A 21,997-nucleotide genomic window follows, 5' to 3' on the forward strand; every position below is an offset into this window, starting at 1 on the left:
ATATTTCCCTAAAAATGCATCCAAAGACATGTGAAACCAACTGTTTTGATTTTGACTGAAAATGCCCAATTATCGGCCAACAGCATTTTTTTGGCAAGACCAAGATTTGTTTTCCTTCCAATTATATTGAAAATTTTCTGAGGGAATGCTGTAATTTCTGTCGGTGCCTTTTTGGATGGTGGCATGTATATGTTGTAGAACAAATGACAAAAAAATCTAAAATGAGGGAACTGCATTGTTTTGCAACCAATTATCAGCAACTTCATGGCCGTTTTCGTCAAATGGAATTTAAGGAGCTGTGAAAGAGCATTGTCTGGGATTGAGTGCAATCAGAGAAATGTCCCCTGCCCTTGGACTGGTCTGCCACTTCTGTCCTGTTGGCCAGTCGAGTTACCTGACTCCTTGGGTGTGGATTCGGCATCTTCGCTAGTCGAGGTTGAAGGTGACTCACTGACAAAGGCCTAGGTATACGGCATCGTGGGGGGAAGGAAACGTTAAGACAACAATGGTACGTTGACTTGCTGGAGTCCGTCTTTCACAGTGAGTTGCAAAGATTTCATATTACTCCTTGTTATCGTTCAGATATTCAAAGTTGGTCAAGATACAGCTGTTTTTGGTTTAAAATTGAATCGAAAACATATATATATTCACACTCAGCATCTGCTAATTGCACACAGTTCAAAGCAATGGCAGAACAAGGTTTCCGTAATGGCCGTTAAATTTTCGAAAAAACAATTTGGCAAAAAGAAATGTCATACACGTAGTTCAAGTACAGAGCAGAAGGCTCTAATGCTTGTTTTTGGATCTGCTTAAAAAGCAAGGCCTTGGGAGCATCAGCAACATTTTGGTGGGATATCCTGGGCAAATACAATCGCTGTGAAAGATTAACTCCAGAAAGCAACGTTGCGTTTGGTGAATATGTACAGGAAAATTGAGATCCTAGCGACTTGGAAAAAAAAACCCCTCAATCACCTTCAAATTGACCTACATGTACAGTGAAGTGTTTTTAAAATATTTTTTGCCATCTCTCCAAGAAAATTTCCCTTTTTTTCATGTTCTCACAAAAGTAACTATTTCAGGACTTTTTGTATGATGTATGGTGTACAGGGTGGTACAAAAAGAAGGAGACCCAATTTTCACCTACTTGCTGAGCATATTTCAAAAAATCAATTTAATGGTATTCAAATAGTGATCATTAAACATACCGTAAGTGACAAAAAAATGATTGCAAAAGCATACTTTGTCTCTGAGATATGGTAGTTTAAAAATGTCATGTGCCAAACCTGTTTGTCCATGGACGGCTTTATTCCATCCGCTTGACTGAGCTCCGGAGCATGATTTGAAGACAAAACACTACACTAGACTTACACGTGGACAACGGTGATTTTGGTGACTTGTATTCAAATTAACATAATAACACTATTCTAGCAATTTTTTAAAAGATTTTTTTTTCACCACTATACTTCACTACATTATAAAAAAAAAAACCAGTTCAAATAAGTTAAGAACCGGTAAGTAGGTTAACATTCCTATCAAAAGTGGGTTTCCTTCTTTTTGCACTACCCTGTATATCCTAATGGCCGTATATAACGAGGCACTTTCTATTAAAATGTCTCCATAAACATGGTCCATGTATTCACGACGCAAAAAGGTCGCAACATGCTAAACTGAAGTCATAAAGTTCAGAATAATGATGATGATACATGTTATGTGTGTGTGAGTGAGAACATGGGTCTTGTATTAGGGCCTCCCTTTTTAGTTCTATGGCTCTCATATTTTTTTACTCTGAAGTAGGGTTGTTCGATCGGCAAAACAAATCAAAATCTGAAGAACAAAAACAAGTTCACCTGTATAGATGGCTAAATTGCATGTAAAGCCCCAGTCACACATTCACAGTTGGAGCTACGAATATCCACGGTTTACCAGGAACCAATCGATCACGATGAACCGTCGAGATTCGTGGAGAAATTGACTTTCTAAAAATGCACTACGGTTTCAGGACGGATAGCCACGACTGTCGTACGGTTTCTCTACGAATACAGATGGATTGGTGAAGAATATCGACAGTATTACTAAGAATTGGTCATCACAAGGTTCTCCTACGAATAAACCGTGGATATTCGTAGTACAACCTTAGCAAAACCCTAGCACATCCGGGCATATCCGTAGGACATTCGTAGAGATTTCTACCACGAATGAGCTACGAATCTCCAAGAATATGCACGAATAGCCACTAATAACACTACAAATAAATACGGTTGTCCTACGGATGTCCCACGGTTGCACTGCGGATTAATTTTCATGACGGTTCACCACGGAAGTTATGAACAGTTTCAAGCTTCCGTAGCCCCTCCACGAATACCCAAGGAAGATGACGGATAACCATGGATGTACTGAGGATGAAACCGTGGAGATCTGTAGCTCCAAACCGTGAATGTGTGACTGGGACTTAAATGATGCCAAGCGCGTATTGTGTCTTGTTTTGTTAAAAGTGCAATGAGATGATCATGAATAAATCCCTGATATGATGAGAGGTAACACCGTCACATATTCTGGGATTGCGCTGGTTGAAATACACTGTGTTTCGAGTACAATTTTTACTTTCCATAGCTCAGGCATGCAACTGGGAATTTAGAAAAAACGAGGAAACTCCAAATCAAACAAGACTTTGTACAGTATTTTTCAATTTGTAATGGCATTCATGTGAAGTAAAGAACAAGGAAATCAGCGGTTGGCATAGCGGAACTTTCCTCGCCTTCCACCACTGTGACCCGGGCTCAAATCCCGCCTTGGTCAATATGTGGATTGGGTTTTCAGTCCCTACCATATTCCGTGGGTTTCCCCAGAATATTCTTCTGGGGTTTCCTCCCACCTCTAAAACTGTAATTTCTTCTCACTGTCTTCTCTCCTAAGGTTTCTTCAGGCTTGCGAGCTGCAGTGCCTAGGGCGCTTTTAAGGAACCCTTGGTTTCATCACCAGAAATGATTAATAATAATAATATTAATAATAAAAAAAGTTGCATGCCTGATAGCTTTTCAAATAACACAGAGCCCGATTGCCTGAATTTAATATTCATTTTTTAAAATTTCATTAATACATTCTCTTTGGTCAGTGGGGGTTCCAGACAGGGCCGGCTGTAATAAATACATTTTTCTTTTTCTTAGGTCAGGAGCCAAAATAGAGTCAGTCGAAAATGAGAACCAAAGAAATAAAAAAGAGATTCCTTCATGAATTATGAAAGTCTGTATGTCCGTCTCTGCTGGAAAACAAAAATCTGATTGACAAAATTTCTCCTGAAAATGAATTATCAAGAAAACTGTATTCCTGAATCGTGAAAGCCTATATTTGGTCATCAAAAATAAGGTGCTTATGCGCAATGTGTGATTAGTTTAGCCCTGGGAGGCTTCTTCCAATTTAATACTTGCACTGTAATTTCTCTAGTTACTTACTGTAGGTCGATTTTCTGTGCACAATGGTTTAATGATCTAAACTTACATGTATCTAATGCTAACTGATTAGCAATTCATTTTGAAATTTAATTTTTCGAGGTACTGGCACTAATCTTCAAACCAAAAGCACGGATGAGCCATTTTTAAGGTTTTTGATTGGTTCACACAACACAACCAGCCTCAACCGTTTCATAGGAAATTCAAACACAGCTCAACCATGGTTCAATTATGCAGAGTAAATATTTGTCGATGTGAACCCATTGATATATACATTTTTCTTTTTAGTGCCAAGAGTGCAGTGCCATCATGTATTCTATTAATATGCAATGTGTCGTTATCAGATACGGTAAGATACAGAGAGGTCGCAGAAAGGTTAACATAACCGTTTTACATGTAAATCGGAGTTAAAAAAAGATCTTCAATTTGGAATGCTGAAACTCAGGGGGTTAGGATTGTTCATTCTACTAATTAATGAGAAAATTTGGTTTTTTGATTAAGAAATTTCAACCAACGTCGAATTAAGTCAGCAATTCAAGTCAAGTCAAGTAGGTGTACATGTAAATAATGGATCAATCTTTTATTGTATAACTAAGGAAAAAATATTAAAAGATTTGAAAACTGCAGGTCCTGTAATGCCACTTTGTGTGGAAAAATTAGAAAAAAACCTATAAAAATTAGAAAAATAAACCCTCTGCCAGCAAGGGGATGACTTCTTCCAAGTTACCTTTTTCCTGCGTATTGACAATTTATCGCCAGTGACGCCCATCTCAGATAGGATTTCGGCCATTCTCTTGGGGTTGATACCGCAGTTTGGCGCAACGTTCTTGTCGCATCTCTTGTGGACATTCATCTTGCAGGCTGGTTTTGTAGAAAAGAAAACGAAAAAGAAGAACAACAGAGTTATACAAAACATGTGCATGTATGTATATTGTAGTGTACCTTGAAATACGTTCGTCAGTAACATGTAACCTGACGAGGTATTTTAAAATTTGCAAAAATTCAATGAAGGCATACATTTTCCTGCATGTGATTAAATTGTGACCTGTTCTGTCAAAAGCAGACACTTCTGGGCAAAGGTTGAAATTAAGAAAGGGCCAAAAAACGATGTGGGGGTGATTTTTGTCGATTTTCTAATTTTTGCATATTTGTACCCTTAAACATGTCTAAAATATACTATAAAAGTTTGAAACCCTAATTTGAACTCTAAATATAGTATTTTGGATGATTTGTTAAGGTATATCAGTTCAAGGAATGTCACTTGAAATAGACCTGTCTTAAAAATAGACCCCAAACTTTAACTGCCATTTTCTCCGTTTTCTACTTTTCGAACTTTAAAATAGCATAGTTTGCCCAGGAATGACCGACCGGTTTCAAAAATTAAACCACCTATTAAAAGGAAAATGTACCGGTATTTAAACAATATGCAAAACTTATTTTTGACCTTGTGCCCAGAAAAGTCTGATGTTGACAGAACAGGTCACAACTCTTCATTCATATTGCTTTAAAAAAATGAAATAATATTTAACCTCATGGGCTCCGTGCACAAGTACAATGTACCCCCGATCAACGGTAAGAAAGGGTGAGTTGGGGGAGACCACTCGGAGGGACATGCTGCCTGATGTTCACGCGAAGACACCGCTGCTTGGTGCACATTCTGATGAAAATAAGTCGTGCTACCTACTTCGTGCTATATGCGCGGGAACCAGTACGCGCAAGCGGTGTGTCCCATCCACGGACTCTTAGAAGCGCCCTCTCTAGTTCGCGCATGGAGCCCATAGAATCTAGAAAAGCGGTTTTGTTGAAAAAATCTTAACAATTACATGTCAGTACCAACTTCGAGGTGCACTTCAACAAAGTCAGCAGACTAGAATACAGTTTGATTTCACACATATCTTGATGCAGGCACGCAGTGTGACTGTTGCACTATGAGATCATCGGTGATTGCAGGGAAATTCCAAACGTAGAATGCTGCGGTTTGCCGATACCGAAGTATCAGTTAGCAAGAAGCAAACAACACAATCTGTGATGTTTCCAATTACATAAATGTGATTGGGAATGTTACACTTTGCCTATCTTCACATTTAAGTTTACATGCTCTTTATAACATGGAATTTGCATCGGGATGATGTAAATTTTACATTGGGTTTTTGCCCTTCGCCAACGATTTTATATTGGCCAGCCGACCCTGGCTAGCTCGGTGATTGAATTGTAAGACATCTGCACTAGTACCGGGGTAAGCAGGAGGTGTCATGGGTTCGAGTCCCGCCTGAGTAAGCTTGTGAATTTGTCTCGCAAGGCCTCGGACAACACTGATTGCACATGTACAGTGTTTATAAATACATGTGCGTCGGCGGTGGACAAAACCTAATATAAAACTTTACAAGCGTTTTAGTTTGTGCACGTTTGGTAGAAAACTGTTCCAGTTCGCAGGATCTGTTAAGCAGAGCTTTACTTTGATGCGCAACAGCTGTTAGAGTGTGCCGCACGCTGAAAATAGCGCCCTCTACAAATGAGGGGGAAATTGCCTCAATTAAAGCTTTGTCCCTACATGAACATGTAGCTGTGGATTTTTATCTCAGGCTTCAGAATTGTGGCGTCCTTCCGAACACTTGCCACAGGTGATCTTTCCCACCTACATGTACATGTACATGTAGTTACCCCTAATCGTTTCAAACATCAAATGATTCCTGTACTTTACTCAAATCTTTCTAATGATTTCTTTCTGCACGACTCTGGAAAACACCAGTTTAAAATGAGTATTAGGCCAAAAAAAAAATAAGTCGGTCTTTGGTCAGCGCGCGCGTCGATTTTAATCATGCGCGTCAATCTTTTTTTTTTCCAAAATGTTCCGCGGTAGCTCCAACAGCGCCCTCTATTGCCGCACCTCCTCAATTTTTTTTTACTAAAGAGCACAAGGAATGGGAAATTGCACCAAGGCAAATGATCGAAAGCACCAAGGCAAATTATGGAGGACACCAATGTACATGAGGACACCAAAAAAGCAAAATAGTACCCCACCTTGTCTGTACAATCCAAGCTTGAAAAAAAAAAAAAAAAAAAGAAAAAAAAAAAAAAAACGCGTGGCTGTGTCAATTCCGGAACTTTGGTCTGACCAGAGACCGAAATTTTTTTTTTTTGGCCTTGCTTACAGTGTGTTCTTTTTGCATCAAAGAAATCAAATGTGCCCAGTAGTATCAACAGTGCAATAATCCTCCCTTCTAGTTCACATTTGGCTGTCCATATGATAATGTCACTTCATCCCTCATTGACTTCCCCCCCCCCTCCCCCACCCCTTTGTGTCTCCCTACCTTCACACTGCAACCCTTGCCGTAGTAGGCCGTAGAGCAGTGAACCGCAGTGGTCACAAAAGGTTGGCTTCTTGAAACTATGAACGCTAAATCGATGTGGCAAGTTGATGTTGAAGCGCTGTGACTGCGACTGGGACTGCTGGAAGGTAGAAGGATAAGGGAAGAAATAGTATGAGAAAAAGAGAGATAATTTTGAAACTCTGTGAAAAAAGTTAGAAGACTTAAGGTAAATGTACGGGCGATCGTGTAGTGTAGGGCCTGGTTCCTATAAGGGAACAAAATCCACTTTAAAATTATTAAAAGGACCAAACTAGTTGGTTACATTCTCAATAAACAGGTATGTCATAGATACAGGGCAGGGTTTTGATTTTTGAGGGAAATTTGGGGGTAACATGACAATGACGGCGCGGCGAAAACACGCCACTCGAAAATAAAGATGCCGATCACCGCGCGATGTACCGTGAGCACGCACGGCGCGCTGAATCGCAAGGCACAAACCGCGCAGGAAAATCATGATTTCTACCCCAAGAAGCTGTTCAAAATTGCAAAACGGGTGTCATTAGAATTGAGAAAAGTCTGCTTTTGATTGCAAAGGTGATTTTTGAGCAATAAAAAACTTTTTTGACTCTTAATTTGATCAAAACAAAACAGGGGCCCTACACTACACGATCACCAATGTACGCCTGTATTTGCATGTAAATGTATGTTTAACTCCCAAAAAAGGGGCATGTACAATGTACAATGTACATGTAATATACATTTTGTCAAACCTTAAAATAAACCCTCATTGGTTTGTGTATGTAACTCATTTTGGTTCACATGGCTTCATTAGAAGGAAAACCTTTTAACCTCAAATGAACATATTTTTATCTGGATAAAGAGGTATGATGAACAACTTGTATGATATTTTGTGCAGTGTTTCCCCTGCCCATTCAATTACGAGGCAGCACGCCTTACAAATTTTAGCAGCCGTCTGGGATATTTTCGCAATAAATATAATATATTGTTAATACAAAAAGTCATTATTATTCTGTGTCAACTGTGGATTGTTTTTGTTATTTTGTACTTGTTTCTAAAACACAAAACCACCAGTTTTTCCAGACAAAAAGCTACATTGGATATTTACCGATACAAAATCATTAAGCATTCAAGTACATGTAGGACAACCGTGTACATGTGTATGCATGTACATGTACATGTACATGTACATGTACATGTAAGCCTTCAGTACGTGTACGGTGTACACGAGGTACATGTACGTGTACATGTGCTCCCAGCAGGTAGCTTTGCCCACTTGAGAAGCATCAATTTGGGTGAAGGGGTGTGCCGCCAGCGGCACATTGCGCCTTTGTATCTTTCAACATACGATTTTCCTGTATTTTTCCATAAATGTTTTTTTTCTTAAATGCAGGTATTTTTGTTTAATATTACCGCAGACATTTCATTACAGTTTTTTTTCAATACGTGTACATGTATGCTGTACAGAATTCAAAGCACCCCCGAAGGCATAAATGGATTTTTCCAAAAAAGAAATAAGGCTGGTCAGTCCGTCTGTTTTCTGGCTCTATGGTCGGTCCAACTTCAAATTTGGATGCAACAATTATCAATGTAGCCTGTCACATGTCACTCTACTATATCATATTGTTTACAAGTCATAAAAAAATCCCAGCCGAACAGTTTATGCCTTGCATCGCCAATATAAAAAAAATATAAAAACATAAAAAATCTTAATAATTTTAACAAAGGTTTCCTGGCTTTTGTCAACATGCATGATTGATAATGCAATGAGTGCCATGTAGGTACACGTAGTTACATGATGAGCAACCCGAGTAAGGCATCTATCAATTGACAGGCCATAGACCACAAATTAATGTGCTTTCAGTCTGTCAGTATTGAAACTCAACAATGTTGGGTGTTTTTTTTCCCTTCTTTTTTTTTCTTTTCTTTATTTAAATGTCAGGGACAGACGGTGCAACACATGGTTGCAATTAACTGCGTAGAAAAAAAAAACTATTAGATTTCCCTGGGAGGTGGGAGGAGGATCTTTTACATGGAGAACAGGTCGCACAAGCGAGGTACGGTATGCTGGATGCTTTCAAAGACACCATTAGGCTTTAATTACATCTTTAGTATAATGTGGCCGTCTTCATGTTCGAACGCCGTGCACTGAGTGTTATACAATGCACATGTTTGTGTACCGCGTTGCAAGCAAGACGTTCTTGCATTAAAGGGAAGATACAACATTTGCAAACATCACAAAACGAAATGATCGAATTATCACGAAATACCTTACTGGATTGTTAGGGAATGACAGTCTAAAACATTCTGTAAAATCGTGGCTCCTAGTGTGCTGTCATTTTCAAGAAAAAATGGGATTTTTCCAACGCTGGGCGGCCGACCAGCGTTGGAGAAAACTGGCTGTTTTTTCAAAAAGTGCTTCTAATTTTTCATAATTAGTTATTCCGCGTTTTCTTTGCAATTGATTACGCACCTGTGAAGGGGTACAAGCCTGCTAGACTGATTCTCTGACCTTACAATTCCGCAAAGGTTATACATTGCTCTGTTTCATCTTAAGTGGGGTCAGGGCACCAGACTACAAGAACATGATTGGTTTTCTTGGTTTTTCCAGCATCTACAAGCCCAAATCGTGAAACAAGTCGTTTTAACAATATTTGCTATAACATACTAATCCTCCAAATCCATTTATTTCTGAAACTTGCAGCAAAAGCGAATGTTGTACATTCCCTTTAACCCTAACTTCCTAGGCATTTTTGCTAGGATGCAACCTCAAGCCTGCAAAATCCTCCAACTGCCTCCATGTAACAATAGCATACAGCCTCAATCCTGTAAAAATCCTGTGTTATTTCTTGAATGTGGTCCTTGGAGGGGTGACCACTGCCTCAATCCTGCAAAATCCTCCAGCAATCGCTGTCAATATGTTGAGGTAGAGCCAGTGACATCCTGGAGCAGTGCGTAGGATTTCATCAAGAATAAGAAGCAGTAGGCCTAAATTTATGAACGGCTGGGCATACACAACACAAGGTCCGGCCTAAGACCTTGACACAGTGCATCCTCCAAAATCAGCCACACACTTTTGCCATATAGCCTCAATCCTGCAAAATCCTCCATTTTGTAAAGAGGATTTTGGAGGATTTGGGAAGGTTAGGGTTGAGACTTGTAGCATCTTTGCATGGGTGCAAGGTGGCAATTCATAGCAAAATGTGGGAGGGTAATGAGATGGTGCAAACTCCACCATATAAAATTGATATCACGTCCTGGATACTGCAATTTCATTGGTCTAGAACAGCCACGTGTCCAGTCTATAAAAAATGACTGTTTTTACATCGTGTACACTGCGTTGCATATACATGTACCTCGTATACACTGTGTTGCATACAGGGTGAATATAAAAAAACCGAAACCCAAATGTTGGGACCATTGTTTTAAGGAAGTTCTGCATGTAGCATTTTCAAAATCTAGGATATGAAAGCCAAATTCATAAGCTTTCTTTTAGTACAAGAATCATTCAAATCACGCATGTACTTTTCAAGTTACGGAATTTTTAAACACAACCACCGTTTAAAGGATCTGTCCACGGATCACAAAAAAAGTTCAGTGTTCTTTCAGCAAAACGAAAGGAAACCACAGGGATGTGTGTGAATTGTTTTTGTTTTGCTGAAAGAATGCACACCTTTTTTGTGATCCGTGGACACCACCTTAAAATGGCGGTTGTGTTTAAAATTCCGTAACTTGAAAAGACCATGAGTGATTTGAATGATTCTTGTACTAAAAGAAAGCTTAGGAATTGGGCTTTCATATCCTAGATTTTGAAAGTGCTACATGCAGAACTTCAATCAAACAAAAGTCCCGACATTTGGGGTTTCCTTTTTTTTTTACTCACCCTGTATACTGGTATGTTAACTCATATGCACTGCGTTGCACTAATTGCCTTGCGCACACAGCCTCGCGTGTGCATGAAGAGTGCATGTGTTGGGCCTGCGTGCCTCGCAACAGAGCACTGCAACCTCTCAATCTCATGTCTGGCAGGAAAGCTCACAGTAATCAAAAGGTTACTCTGCGGTGATTCAATCTATTTCTTGCATACCGAGTTCAAAGTCTTTATCTTTTGACTTTTAGGCATGATATAAGAAAACAATGGGCCTTATTCACGAGTTGGCCATTTTTGTCGAGTTCCCTGAATGTATTTCATTCATTGTTAACTGTTGAATGGGATGGCGCCAGGCTATTTATGCAGACATAATGCAGCCTTATTTTACGGTCATTTTTTAAAAAATCTGGCTTTAAACATTAGGGAATGTTTAATTACAAATTTGAAATTATTCATTGAAGCAGACTGGAATTAATTAGTAATTAACTTGCTTTCATTACTCTACACAAGTTCCAAAAATCAAGATTTTATCTCACTCTCAATCCAATATGGCCGACTCGTGAATAAGGCCCATTGTTGACAGCTGTGATGTGGGATATGTTGTTTTTATAACACCGTCTTGGCGAATAGCACCCTGCCTTTGCATCTGGTGCTATGCGCTCCTCAGGTATTCAAAACGCCATATCCCACATCACAGCAGTCAACAATTGTTAAATGTTTCCTTCCACTAATTGGTTTGCCCATGCCCACTGATCTACATGTAAGGGTGCTGGAAACCATTCATTTCTTTGAGATTACAGACTGTATGTATCCTTTTTTTTTATTTCTGAGTGTGCCAGAAATATGCATACAGCATATGCATCGACAAGGAGCTACATGTACACACTTTCATAGTAGCCCCCTATTTTCCCTTCGCAACATTTTGCGGAAGAGACTATAGTAGTCACCAGTGCCGTTGGATGGGTACCAGCGAAACCTTGTTGGTTTCATCATAAAAAGCAGATTTACCTCTTTTACGTCATCCTTGTGTCCTGGACATCGTGAGACTACGACCTCATGACATCGCTTATGCACCACCACTGTACACACTGAAACGAAGCAAACAAACAAAAGAACGCATCGTAAGACTGCTTCAGTGTTACAGACAATTTACAGGCCACTGCCGAAGACTAACCCTTAATGAGGAAGATGGGTTGTTTTTTTGACCAACTAAGTTATAGCCAAGAAAAAAACAACAATCCAACTTCCTCGTCCCCAAAATTTTTGATCGTCACTTGACAATTTTACTGAAATTTAGTATACACATGTAAAAAACTACCGGTAGGAAGGGAGTGTGGCCTAGTGGTTAGGGTTTGTGACTCATGATCAGAGGGTCAGGGGTTCGAATCCAGCCACTGGCCATATGTTGTGTCCTCGGGCAAGGCACTTCACCCCCAATTGCCTCTCTCCACCCAGGAGTATAAATGGGTACCGGCATTAGCTGGGGAGTAACCTGCGATGGACTAGCATCTCATCCAGGGGGAATAGAACTATTCTCAGTCGTTTCATGATTCCGAAACCAGAGATAAACGCCGGCCTTTTTAATACGAAACCCGTATCACTGCTTAGAACACCGGTAAAGCTGTGCGCCAGTCAGACAAACAGTTTAGTATTAAGAACCAATGCCTGTACGAACATACATGTAATTCACGCGTATGCAAAGCAAATTTGACTTCACTCGAATGCAAAAAACGACGCAAATTTGACATCACGAAACTTTTGTTGCAAAAATCGCCGGGGTTGAAATGTGTTCAACTTCTGCGAATTCGCAGCGCGAAAACTGGCTGTGACATCACAAAATTAATGTTTGTTTTTATGCCGAGTATTAACAGGCCTTAATGTTCTTGATCTGGATTCACAGTTTATAGGAAAGAAAACGAACTTTCAGCGCCGTAAGAGGCATTATCTCGTTGTGTCAATAGAGGGGAAGAAAGGTCAGTTTTCAAGTAGGATCAGGAGGAGATGGAAAAGAAATGTGCGAGTGGAACTCTTGAGTGTCGGTCTGCATTGTATCCTTACCTTGACACTGATACCCTTGCATGTAAAAACCCCTGAAAACAAAGAGAAAAATATTAATGTTTCAAAATAAGAAAGGGACAATACAGTACTACATGTATACAGAATCACACAGCCTACCGGTACACAACGTGACAGTTGCAAAAATCATAATGTCATGAGTGCACGGCATAAAAGCAGACATTATCTTGAATGTACAGTATTGTCGTGTACACATTTTCCATTTTCCTCTTATCATCCAAGATAAGTCAAGGTTCACCAGTAATAGTTCTGTGACCCGGATTTACTGTTGGAACTCTTTCAAATTCGGCAGACCACTTGTGATCACTTCCTTGAAACGAAGTATTCACATGAGTACTTGCAGACTGTATAAACATCAAGCAAAAGAAAACAAAATTCAACCATTCAACATACATGTATACTAGCATGTCATTTCTCTCTTTAACAGGCACTTTGCAGGGAAAACTATGTTCATTCATTCACACGGCTGAATCTACATAAGGGCTTCAATTTCACAAAGATACCAGTACATGTACATATTACCAGTGAATCAACCCACAGAGTGTTTTTCGTGGACATGTAGTTAAGGCCAAAAACATAATAGTTCTGCTACCGGTAACCCTACCTACCCTATTTAGACAGCCCTATCCTAGTTTTATTTTGGTGGAAAATGAGGAAAAAAACCTGAAAATCATCAATTACCACCTTTTGCCCTTGACTACACGCAGACGCCTCCATATGATCGTACACAAAAAAACTGCCCCCCCCCCCAAAAAAAAACCCCCAACAACAACAAGTTTACCTACCTACGGTACCTATCCTATTTTCAAATGCCATGTAATCAGAAGCAGAATTTTTTTTTGGCTGTCCTTACATGTAGAATATATACATGTACATTGTACATGCACAACTGGAGTAATAAAAGTGAACATACATGTACTGCTGTAATAAAAAAATTAAGAAAACTCCTGAGCTAACATGTACATGTAGGTATGTACATGTTAATTCAACATATTTACAAAGTCTCTGTTTTTCCCCATAAAATCTTGTCTTTTCGCTCAATTAATCTCGCTCAAACTTTGCCTAGATGTCTGCGTTCTGCAAATGTTTATAGCTCACGTAAAGCAACAAGGGCATTCTGGGGATCTCCTCCGGCCGCAAATTGCTGAAGGGGAAATCCTTGCCTAATTCAGTTACGAGGGAACAATCTGTGGAAATCAGGTTTGCATTCGCCCCTCCAACTGAAACAAAATATCTCCCGTGAAAATTCACTGTGGGAGGGTGGAGTGGTGTCGGAGCCACGGCTAATAATTCAGTACTAATGGCATTGTAGCCAGGTCCCCGCCTCCAAGACCGGTGCCACATCCTTGCATTATACATTAACCCAGATTTAAGATGCTTCAGTGCAGTTGCCACGGTAACTGCTTAGTCAGTGTGGGCGACCCATTGCTGCTGCCGTTAATATAACCGCCGTGACATCCATTGTCGGCGTTGCCCGCCCCACTGCTGGGTTCGGTAGCCACGGCGATATTTGACAGCAAGATTTATCACACCTGTGCGCGCGCGCGCGCTGCAAAGCTGCCGGACCGTACCGGTATTTGCACCAGACAAATTTGATGATTAAAATGGGTTGAATGAACTGGAGCCGTTGATTTAATTGTTAATCAATAATCACACAAGGTATAATATACCGGTACATGCAGATTGGCGAAACGAACGGTGTACCATTGTCTGTACTTGTATCAGATGGTACAGTTTCTCCACAAAGCAAGGTGACTTGCTGGCAGTATATACATTGTAACAACACGATGTACATGTACATACGGTAGGCTACATGTTCATGTACATGTACAGGGTGGTGCTAAAAGTAGGAAACCATTTTTGACAGCAAATTTCAATTTAATGGTATTAAAAATTTGATCTTTAAACATAAGTGACGAAAAAATGATTGCAAATGCACATTTTGTCTCTGAGATATGGTAGTTAAAAATTTCACGTGCCCAGCCTGTTTGTCCACGGACGGCTTTATTCCATCCGCTTGACTGAGCTCCGGAGCTTGATTTGAAGACAAAAAACACTGCACTAGACTTACACGTGGACAACAGTGATTTTGGTGACTTGTATTCAAATTAGCATAATAACATAATAACACAATTTTTTTAAAAGATTTCTTTTCACCACGCATGGTTGAAGAGCTATACTTCACTACATTATAAAAAAAAAAACAGTTCAAATAAGCCGAGTAAGTAGGGTAAAATTCCTGTCAAAAGTGGGTTTCCTTCTTTTTGCACCATGCTGTATAATCTAGTGAATGAAAGCTTTGGACTAAAAATATTTCATATAAATGTTCAAATGACGTTGAGCAAAAATATCAGGTCACCGTCTCAAGCAGCCTCCATGTGAGAAACCATGGTCGGCTCTCTGTATGTAAATAATTAATGTTTATAAGATTTCTGAAATTTAAAACTTTCATTTAAAAGGAGCAAAATGTTCACTTACCAGATAAAATCCTTACAATGTGAACAGTACGTTGGTTGTCGCAAAAATGTTGCCATGAATTTGTGCCCGTTGATTTGGTGTACCCTCCGTCGCACCGCCCCGCGCCTCTTTCGCATTGCATTTTCCCGGACTTTGAAAACCTTCTCCTTTGGTGGATCTGTAAACATATTCAACCAAAAAATATATAAATAAATAAATAAGAATTTAAAACATTAAAAATTTAAAAAAATGATAACGAATTGAACTGTTTTGTGCATGTAATTTCATGATCAATAATAATGCAAACTAGACATTTGCATTTGTTTTTGTTACAAACAAAATGATCGGGCAGGCAACTACCCCCGGTATTTCAATGGACATTGCCCAGTTCAATTGTGAATATGCAACATATTTACTAATTAGTTACACATGTATGTATGTATGTGAAAAGAAGTTGGTCTCTTTTTGAACTAAAATCATTTGCAATCTGATACATGATGATGTCATGATGATGTCACAGTAATACACGTATGCACACCAGATCAAGGTCGATGATCGTTCCAAGTTCCAAGTTTACAAATCATGTACCGGTTTGAAGAAAAGTCGTTGAGATCTACTTACACCTGTACAGGTATAGTACAGGGGAAAAAAAAAATTCTAAAACAGTGATTGGGTTGTGCCTAATCACCCAATGACAGGCTTTGTACATCAATAAACAGAAATCCCGAAATTTGGATTTGCCCTTGACCAACATACATGTGTACATTTGGCAAATTTACATGCATACATGTACATGATGCAAAATTCCAATTTGAATCCATCAGAAAACGAACTTTCAGTTTCGCACGGACAAGTTCATTTAACTGTGCCTGCTTGGAAACGAATATCAAATGCGAAGGACATGGATGCCACTTCATGATGTACTTTCATACTCTAAAAGTTAAGTGCCGAGAAGCCGAATCTTGAACTGTGCACAAGGCTTACTATCCAGCACTACATGTAATCAATTCTCCCTTCCCCTCCCCCCCCCCCCCAGCATCCAAGGGTTCCTTCCCCCCAGGTGGGGATTGTCACTTTCAGTGTCAAACCCTGGGGCACCATTACCGACACAAAAGTAAAGTGAGTGATTTGTATTTGAAGTGATATGAAAAAGGCAAGAATCGTCCTGGAGAAAACGTGACCAAAATCCCCACATAATGGGCGGGGCAGTGTACGGTGAGGGGGAGGTGGAGAAGAAGGAGAACAATATGAGAAGTGAACAATATGAGAAGTGATATGAAAAGGCAAGAATCGTCCTGGAGAAAACGTGACCAAAATCCCCACATAATGGGCGGGGCAGTGTACGGGGAGGGGGAGGTGGAGAAGAAGGAGAACAATATGAGAAGTGAACAATATGAGAAGTGAGGAGAACAATATGAGAAGTGAACAATATGAGAAGTGATATGAAAAGGCAAGAATCGTCCTGGAGAAAACGTGACCAAAATCCCCACATAATGGGCGGGGCAGTGTATGGTGAGGGGGAGGTGAAGGAGAACCTCAGTAAATCATTATGTGTATCACCATGTGTATGTACCGGTATTATTAGGATCACATACATGCACGTACGTGCATGTAATATACAGAACTCTTCATGCAACTCTCCACCTGGTCTTTTACTATGTACAATGTGTGCATTGCATTCTGGGCCATTAAAGCTATAGTCCATCATTTGCAGCCATCCGAAAAAGTAACTGGCGTATTATTGATGAAAAACATACTTGGTTGAAAGATAGTAAGTGGAATAAACTCCCTGTGAAATTAATCTTTCTGGCAAGCTATCATTTTGAAGTAAACAACGAAAGAAGGCCTTTCCAACGGTGCGTCTTAAGACGCACCGTAGGAAAATTTAAATTTAGTAGTTCGTTTTGTTATTAGGCGCAGCGCGCGCAAGCATTGGCACGACGCACAGGCGCACGCGGTTGCTATATTTCATCGGATCAGTGCGCGACATCGCGTATAGCTGCAATTCAAAACAATTCAAAACATGATTCAGCAAATTTTTGATTTGAAATTGAGATCCTAGAATGCTGTTTTTCTCGGAATATACAGCTGAAGCTGAGCTGAAACTTCATCAGGTTAGTTGTTCAGTATCCTTCATTAGATTTTGAACACTTTTGTTGCTTCAAACGAACAAAATGCACAAATTACAAATGATGGACTACATGTATATATCTTTAATGTTAGAGCCAATTTATATGTGTACCAGTACTTGTACACAAAACATTGAAACAAAAAGGCTAAGACACTGTATTTTCAGGATTTTTATTTATCAGGAAAATCCTACAGCTACCGGGGTACAGTCAAAAGTGTGAAAGCATTAAATAGTTCAAATTACATGTGCATGCAAAAAAGACGACTTTTTCTCCCTGACATTTAATTAATTGAATCGTCAAACAGAGCTCCTGGCCCAAAGAATGTACATTAAGCCACAGATAAACGAAAAGTGGGGGGGGGGGGGGGGGGGGGGGGGGGGGTCACTACACTCTTTATGCTAACCACTACATGTACAAGAGTGCCTGATTTCTGTTCTGGGTGGCATTTATGGGCTGTTAGTGGCGCTTAAGTTACCGCTGAAAATAAATAACTGTAAAGGTCATGTACAAAATCCATTGTCGGTTTGTCTGGACTCCGTTTGGGCTTAAGTTTCACAGTCTGATAATGCACCGTGTAATTCGATAGTTGCCATTTCTAAATGAATATGACAAATTCCATGTTAATTGTAATTTGGTCCGTCTGTTTGTTTATGTGTATGCCAAATCGGGCAGGAAAAATGAATTTTTTTGCCTTTTAAATGTGCACAGTGGTTCATACTGAATTCATTCTTCGCACAAAATCATATAAATGCTATGTATGTACTTAGGTCGATCAATCGAGTAAAAAGTAAATCTTGTCCAGGCTTTTTGAAAAAAAAGTAAGGAGGCGGGCACTCCCCCCCCCCCCAAAGAAAAATGGCAATGTTTCCAAGATTGATTCTTTGATTTTCTCGAATCTTTTGCTGATACAAAATTGTTCCTCGAAGGTGTCATAATCCCTTTCTATATAATTGAAGCTACAATTTTGTTGGAAACAAATTAAAAGACAATATCTTGTCAACATATTTGCAAAATATATTGCAAATGTATGATCTCCTTAAGTGTAAGAGCTACATCTTTAGAGAGTAGTCTGGCAATGTACTGTGGGTACATCAAGGAAGGGCGCAGAGGTTGACCATGTCGTCTTTTGGTTTTCTCAGCGCATGTCCAAGCCATTTAAGCTGCCGCTGGTACGTAAATGGTGATGGAGAGGGGCTGTTGGTCCTGTTATTTCATGCATTTCATCATTACTGATGTGGTCTCTCTGCCTGATCTTCAAAACGATACAGAAGCAGTTTGTAGCAAAGCTATTGATGTAAGCTTTGAGGTGTTTGATCACTACCCACGATTCACAGGTATACATGAGGATGGCGAGGCATGAAGTTTGGAAGATCTTGAGGATGAGGTCAAGATGAATTGTTTGAGATTTCCAGATTTTTTCAAGCTTTCAGAATGCTGCCCGGGCTAATGCTCTTCTATGGCGTACATCTAATGTACATTTTGTTCTAATGTACAAAGTCTAAAACAAACATGTTCATATAAATGGGTCATTCTATAAATTTGGGGTCCACTTTCATCCTGTCCCTGTTACAGGGTACATCCAATATCTACGATGAGAGATTATGAATGGCAAACTGCCTACCCAACAAATAAAACAATTGTTCAAATTCATTCTTAACTAGAGGTTGAAGGAACAACCACACGGTGTTGGGCCATGGATTACCGCAAACTTTGCCACACACATCAACTCAAAATATGCATGTTTAAATCCATGTTTGACTTTTCAACATGCCGCCAGAGGGCGCTCTAACATTTGATGACGTCACCTGTAAAATTTTTGTACAGTGCTGCCTAGGCAGACACTCGAATCGTTGAAAGCAAGTTCGCATCTTCTGCCAATTTCAATTGATAAGGCACTTCCGGTTTTGACCGGAAGGAAGGGTCACGTGATTTTGCACTTAAAACCAAAAATGAAGACCCTGCAATATTTTATCGATTGCCATAAAAAAACAAAATCATATCTGTAGCAGTTGATTTTATATTGATTTTCAAAGATTAAATATGGAAATATTTATTTGCTTGTAATATGACACTTGATGACGTCATTGTGACGTCATTACCAGAAACCTCAAGAGCTATATTTACTATGCTGTATACGGCCAAATCTTGATTATATCTATCACGGTATATTTTCTAGCAATTTTTTAAGATTTAAAGGTCTTTTTATTGTAACTTCCGGTCTGATGACGTAATCAATTTTTTTTTTTCGCGCACAGGTGTTGTCTGCATTATGGTCATCATGTACATTAATTTTGAAGCAATTACCGCAAACTTCGCCACAGACATCAAGTGAAACTGCGTTTTTGACGTTTTTTAACCTACCGCTAGAGGGCGCTCTACCACTTCATGGCATCACCCATTATTTTTTTGGAAAGGTCAATCCAGGCAGACACTTAAATCGTTAAAAGCAAGTTCATATCTTTTTCCACTTTTAAATTATTAGGCACTTCCGGTTTTGACCGGAAGGAAGGGCCACGTGATTTTACGCGCACAGGATAAAATGAAGATCATGTATTACGGTACCATGTCGATTCCCGCAAATTTCAGGTTCCGGTCTCTCAAGGTTGATTTTATATGGAATTTCAAAGATTAAATTTATTAAACTTTCAAGTGACGTCACGTGACCCATGATGACGTCATGATGACGTAATTGCAAAAAAACACATCTGCGGTGGATTGGGCATTCATGTATTGACAAATGAAGTTCATATACATGTATGTTTCCATTTTTCCAAACAGTTCTGGAGAAGGATTTGCTGAGAATATGCTGAGAAGAACAAAACCAGTAAATTCTTACAAAACCAATACCAGTAATAATACTTGAATGGCAAATTAAATGTACAAAGTACAGTATCACGGCCCAGGGACAGGAAAAATGTCACACTTGACTTTGGACCCTACATGTAAATTTACAGAAAAAATAAATGTACATTTACATGTAAATTGTAATTGTGTTTGTTCACAAACAGTTTGCAAACAATCAAAGACATTTTGCAGCCACTTGGGTTTCAATTCACCAAAAAAAACAAGAACAGGAAAAAATGTACCAGTAGTGTGCTAGCCAAAGGCCAAGGCCATGTACATTTACATACATGTACCATACATACCGGTATGTACACACATGTACGTTGTACCCACAGACATATAACGCATAGATCGTCAGTTGTGCGCGTAAAACTGTGATTTGGAAAAGTATGGGCAAAATGTTTGTTGGCAGCATGTGTAACTGCGCAATGCGTGTTCAACGGGGCTAGTGTGTTTAATGTGCTTATAATTACATGTTAAAACTTTTTTTTTAAGTTAAAACATTTTTTTTTGTAAAAAGGCTGTGCTCAAAATCTGCATGAAAATGTTGGGTACCGCATGATTTTGAATAGATTTTGTATATGTACATGTACGTGAACCAGATTGAGTATAAAATGAATTAACCGCATAGAATTTTATGACTGGAATTCTTCAACTGTGTGTAAATTCTCTGTACCGAGAGGTGAATTAGGCCATAGTTTGGATTTTAGTTGGGCGTCGTGCAGATCACGAAATGCTCATGTAGTTTTGAATATAATCATATCTGGCACTCTGTACCGTACGTCTATGTCACTATGTCCTACCGATGCATAGAAGTATGCAAATGTGAACACTTTATTGACATGCAGTTTTTACTGACGAAACACACAATGGGACTCATCATGAATGCTGTACATGTACATGTATGCTACATACAGTACAGTAAACATATGAGCTACCGGTACAAAATGTACGTATCATGTAGGCCAAGACTGTGCTGCATAATGCTGTACAGATTGATCAATAAGCATACAAGGATTCAGCTTTGCCTGCAAATGAATTCTCCTGTTCAACCATGCATGTTTCATGTTGGTTGAAACCCTAAGGCGTGTACCTACCATGAATGTGTGGCTTATTAAAATATTTAATAAATACATGCATTCACATGCCATCTCTGTGAAAACCAAAACATGTGCAGTCCACATTAGAAAGGCAAGATACCAATTTGTACAGCAGAGAAGATTTCACTGAAAAAAATGATACATGTACTTGTACATGTACACGCATTATATGCATGCAAACAGTAGAAATGACTCTACATTTCTGCACCTAATAAGGTTCAATCAACCTCAATAAATTGTTGCAGCGGACAGAGTGCCTTTCTTTTGGAATGTCAGTGCGATGACAAGATTAGTGGACCTTCAGACACCAAAAACCACAGATGAGTCATATGCCTGCGACTGCCCCTTCATAAAAAGGAACACAGATCACTAAGGGGTGTCCTGTGGTTGCCGCGCCAGCAGCCAATCATAGGCTCCCAATGTCTCCAGGGTTGCTTGACAGCCAACCAATCACAAGGGATGTTGTATGTGGCCAGTGCATACTAATAATGTCATGAACAACGTGAATGAATACTCACATGGGCCTACATGATTTGGAGAACAGAATGTAAGCATGGGTGGGTACATGCGTGACAGCCTGGGACGTGCAGTGTACATGTACATGATGGGTCATTCCACCAGGTTGGGAAGCAGTGCATGTTACATCCATATATTTGGTTGTATTATTGAAAGTATCAATGCATTCTAAACAATTGCTCAACATAATATTTGTCTTCAGGTGTTTCAATACTTGAGAAAGTTT

General features: G+C 39.5%; 1 protein-coding gene across 4 annotated transcripts in view; it reads right to left on the reverse strand.

The window, feature by feature from the left end:
* The window catches only part of LOC119741030 (calcium-independent protein kinase C-like), a 77,524-nt gene that overhangs the window by 21,756 nt on the left and 33,771 nt on the right, over positions 1-21,997 (reverse strand). For 2 of the 4 annotated variants that reach the window (XM_038216624.1, XM_038216622.1), the window contains exons 3-8: positions 15,201-15,357; positions 12,705-12,736; positions 11,655-11,734; positions 6,758-6,896; positions 4,174-4,307; positions 395-461 (exon numbers count right to left, since the gene is read on the reverse strand). In XM_038216624.1, coding sequence (XP_038072552.1) covers positions 395-461; positions 4,174-4,307; positions 6,758-6,896; positions 11,655-11,734; positions 12,705-12,736; positions 15,201-15,357 — 609 coding nt within the window. The remainder of the gene's footprint in view (positions 1-394; positions 462-4,173; positions 4,308-6,757; positions 6,897-11,654; positions 11,735-12,704; positions 12,737-15,200; positions 15,358-21,997) is intronic. The other 2 variants (XM_038216623.1, XM_038216621.1) reach the window with 1 other exon arrangement.

Source organism: Patiria miniata, unplaced genomic scaffold (assembly GCF_015706575.1).
Source record: "Patiria miniata isolate m_02_andy unplaced genomic scaffold, ASM1570657v1 HiC_scaffold_5, whole genome shotgun sequence".
In the NCBI taxonomy this organism is placed as follows: Eukaryota; Metazoa; Echinodermata; class Asteroidea; order Valvatida; family Asterinidae; genus Patiria; species Patiria miniata.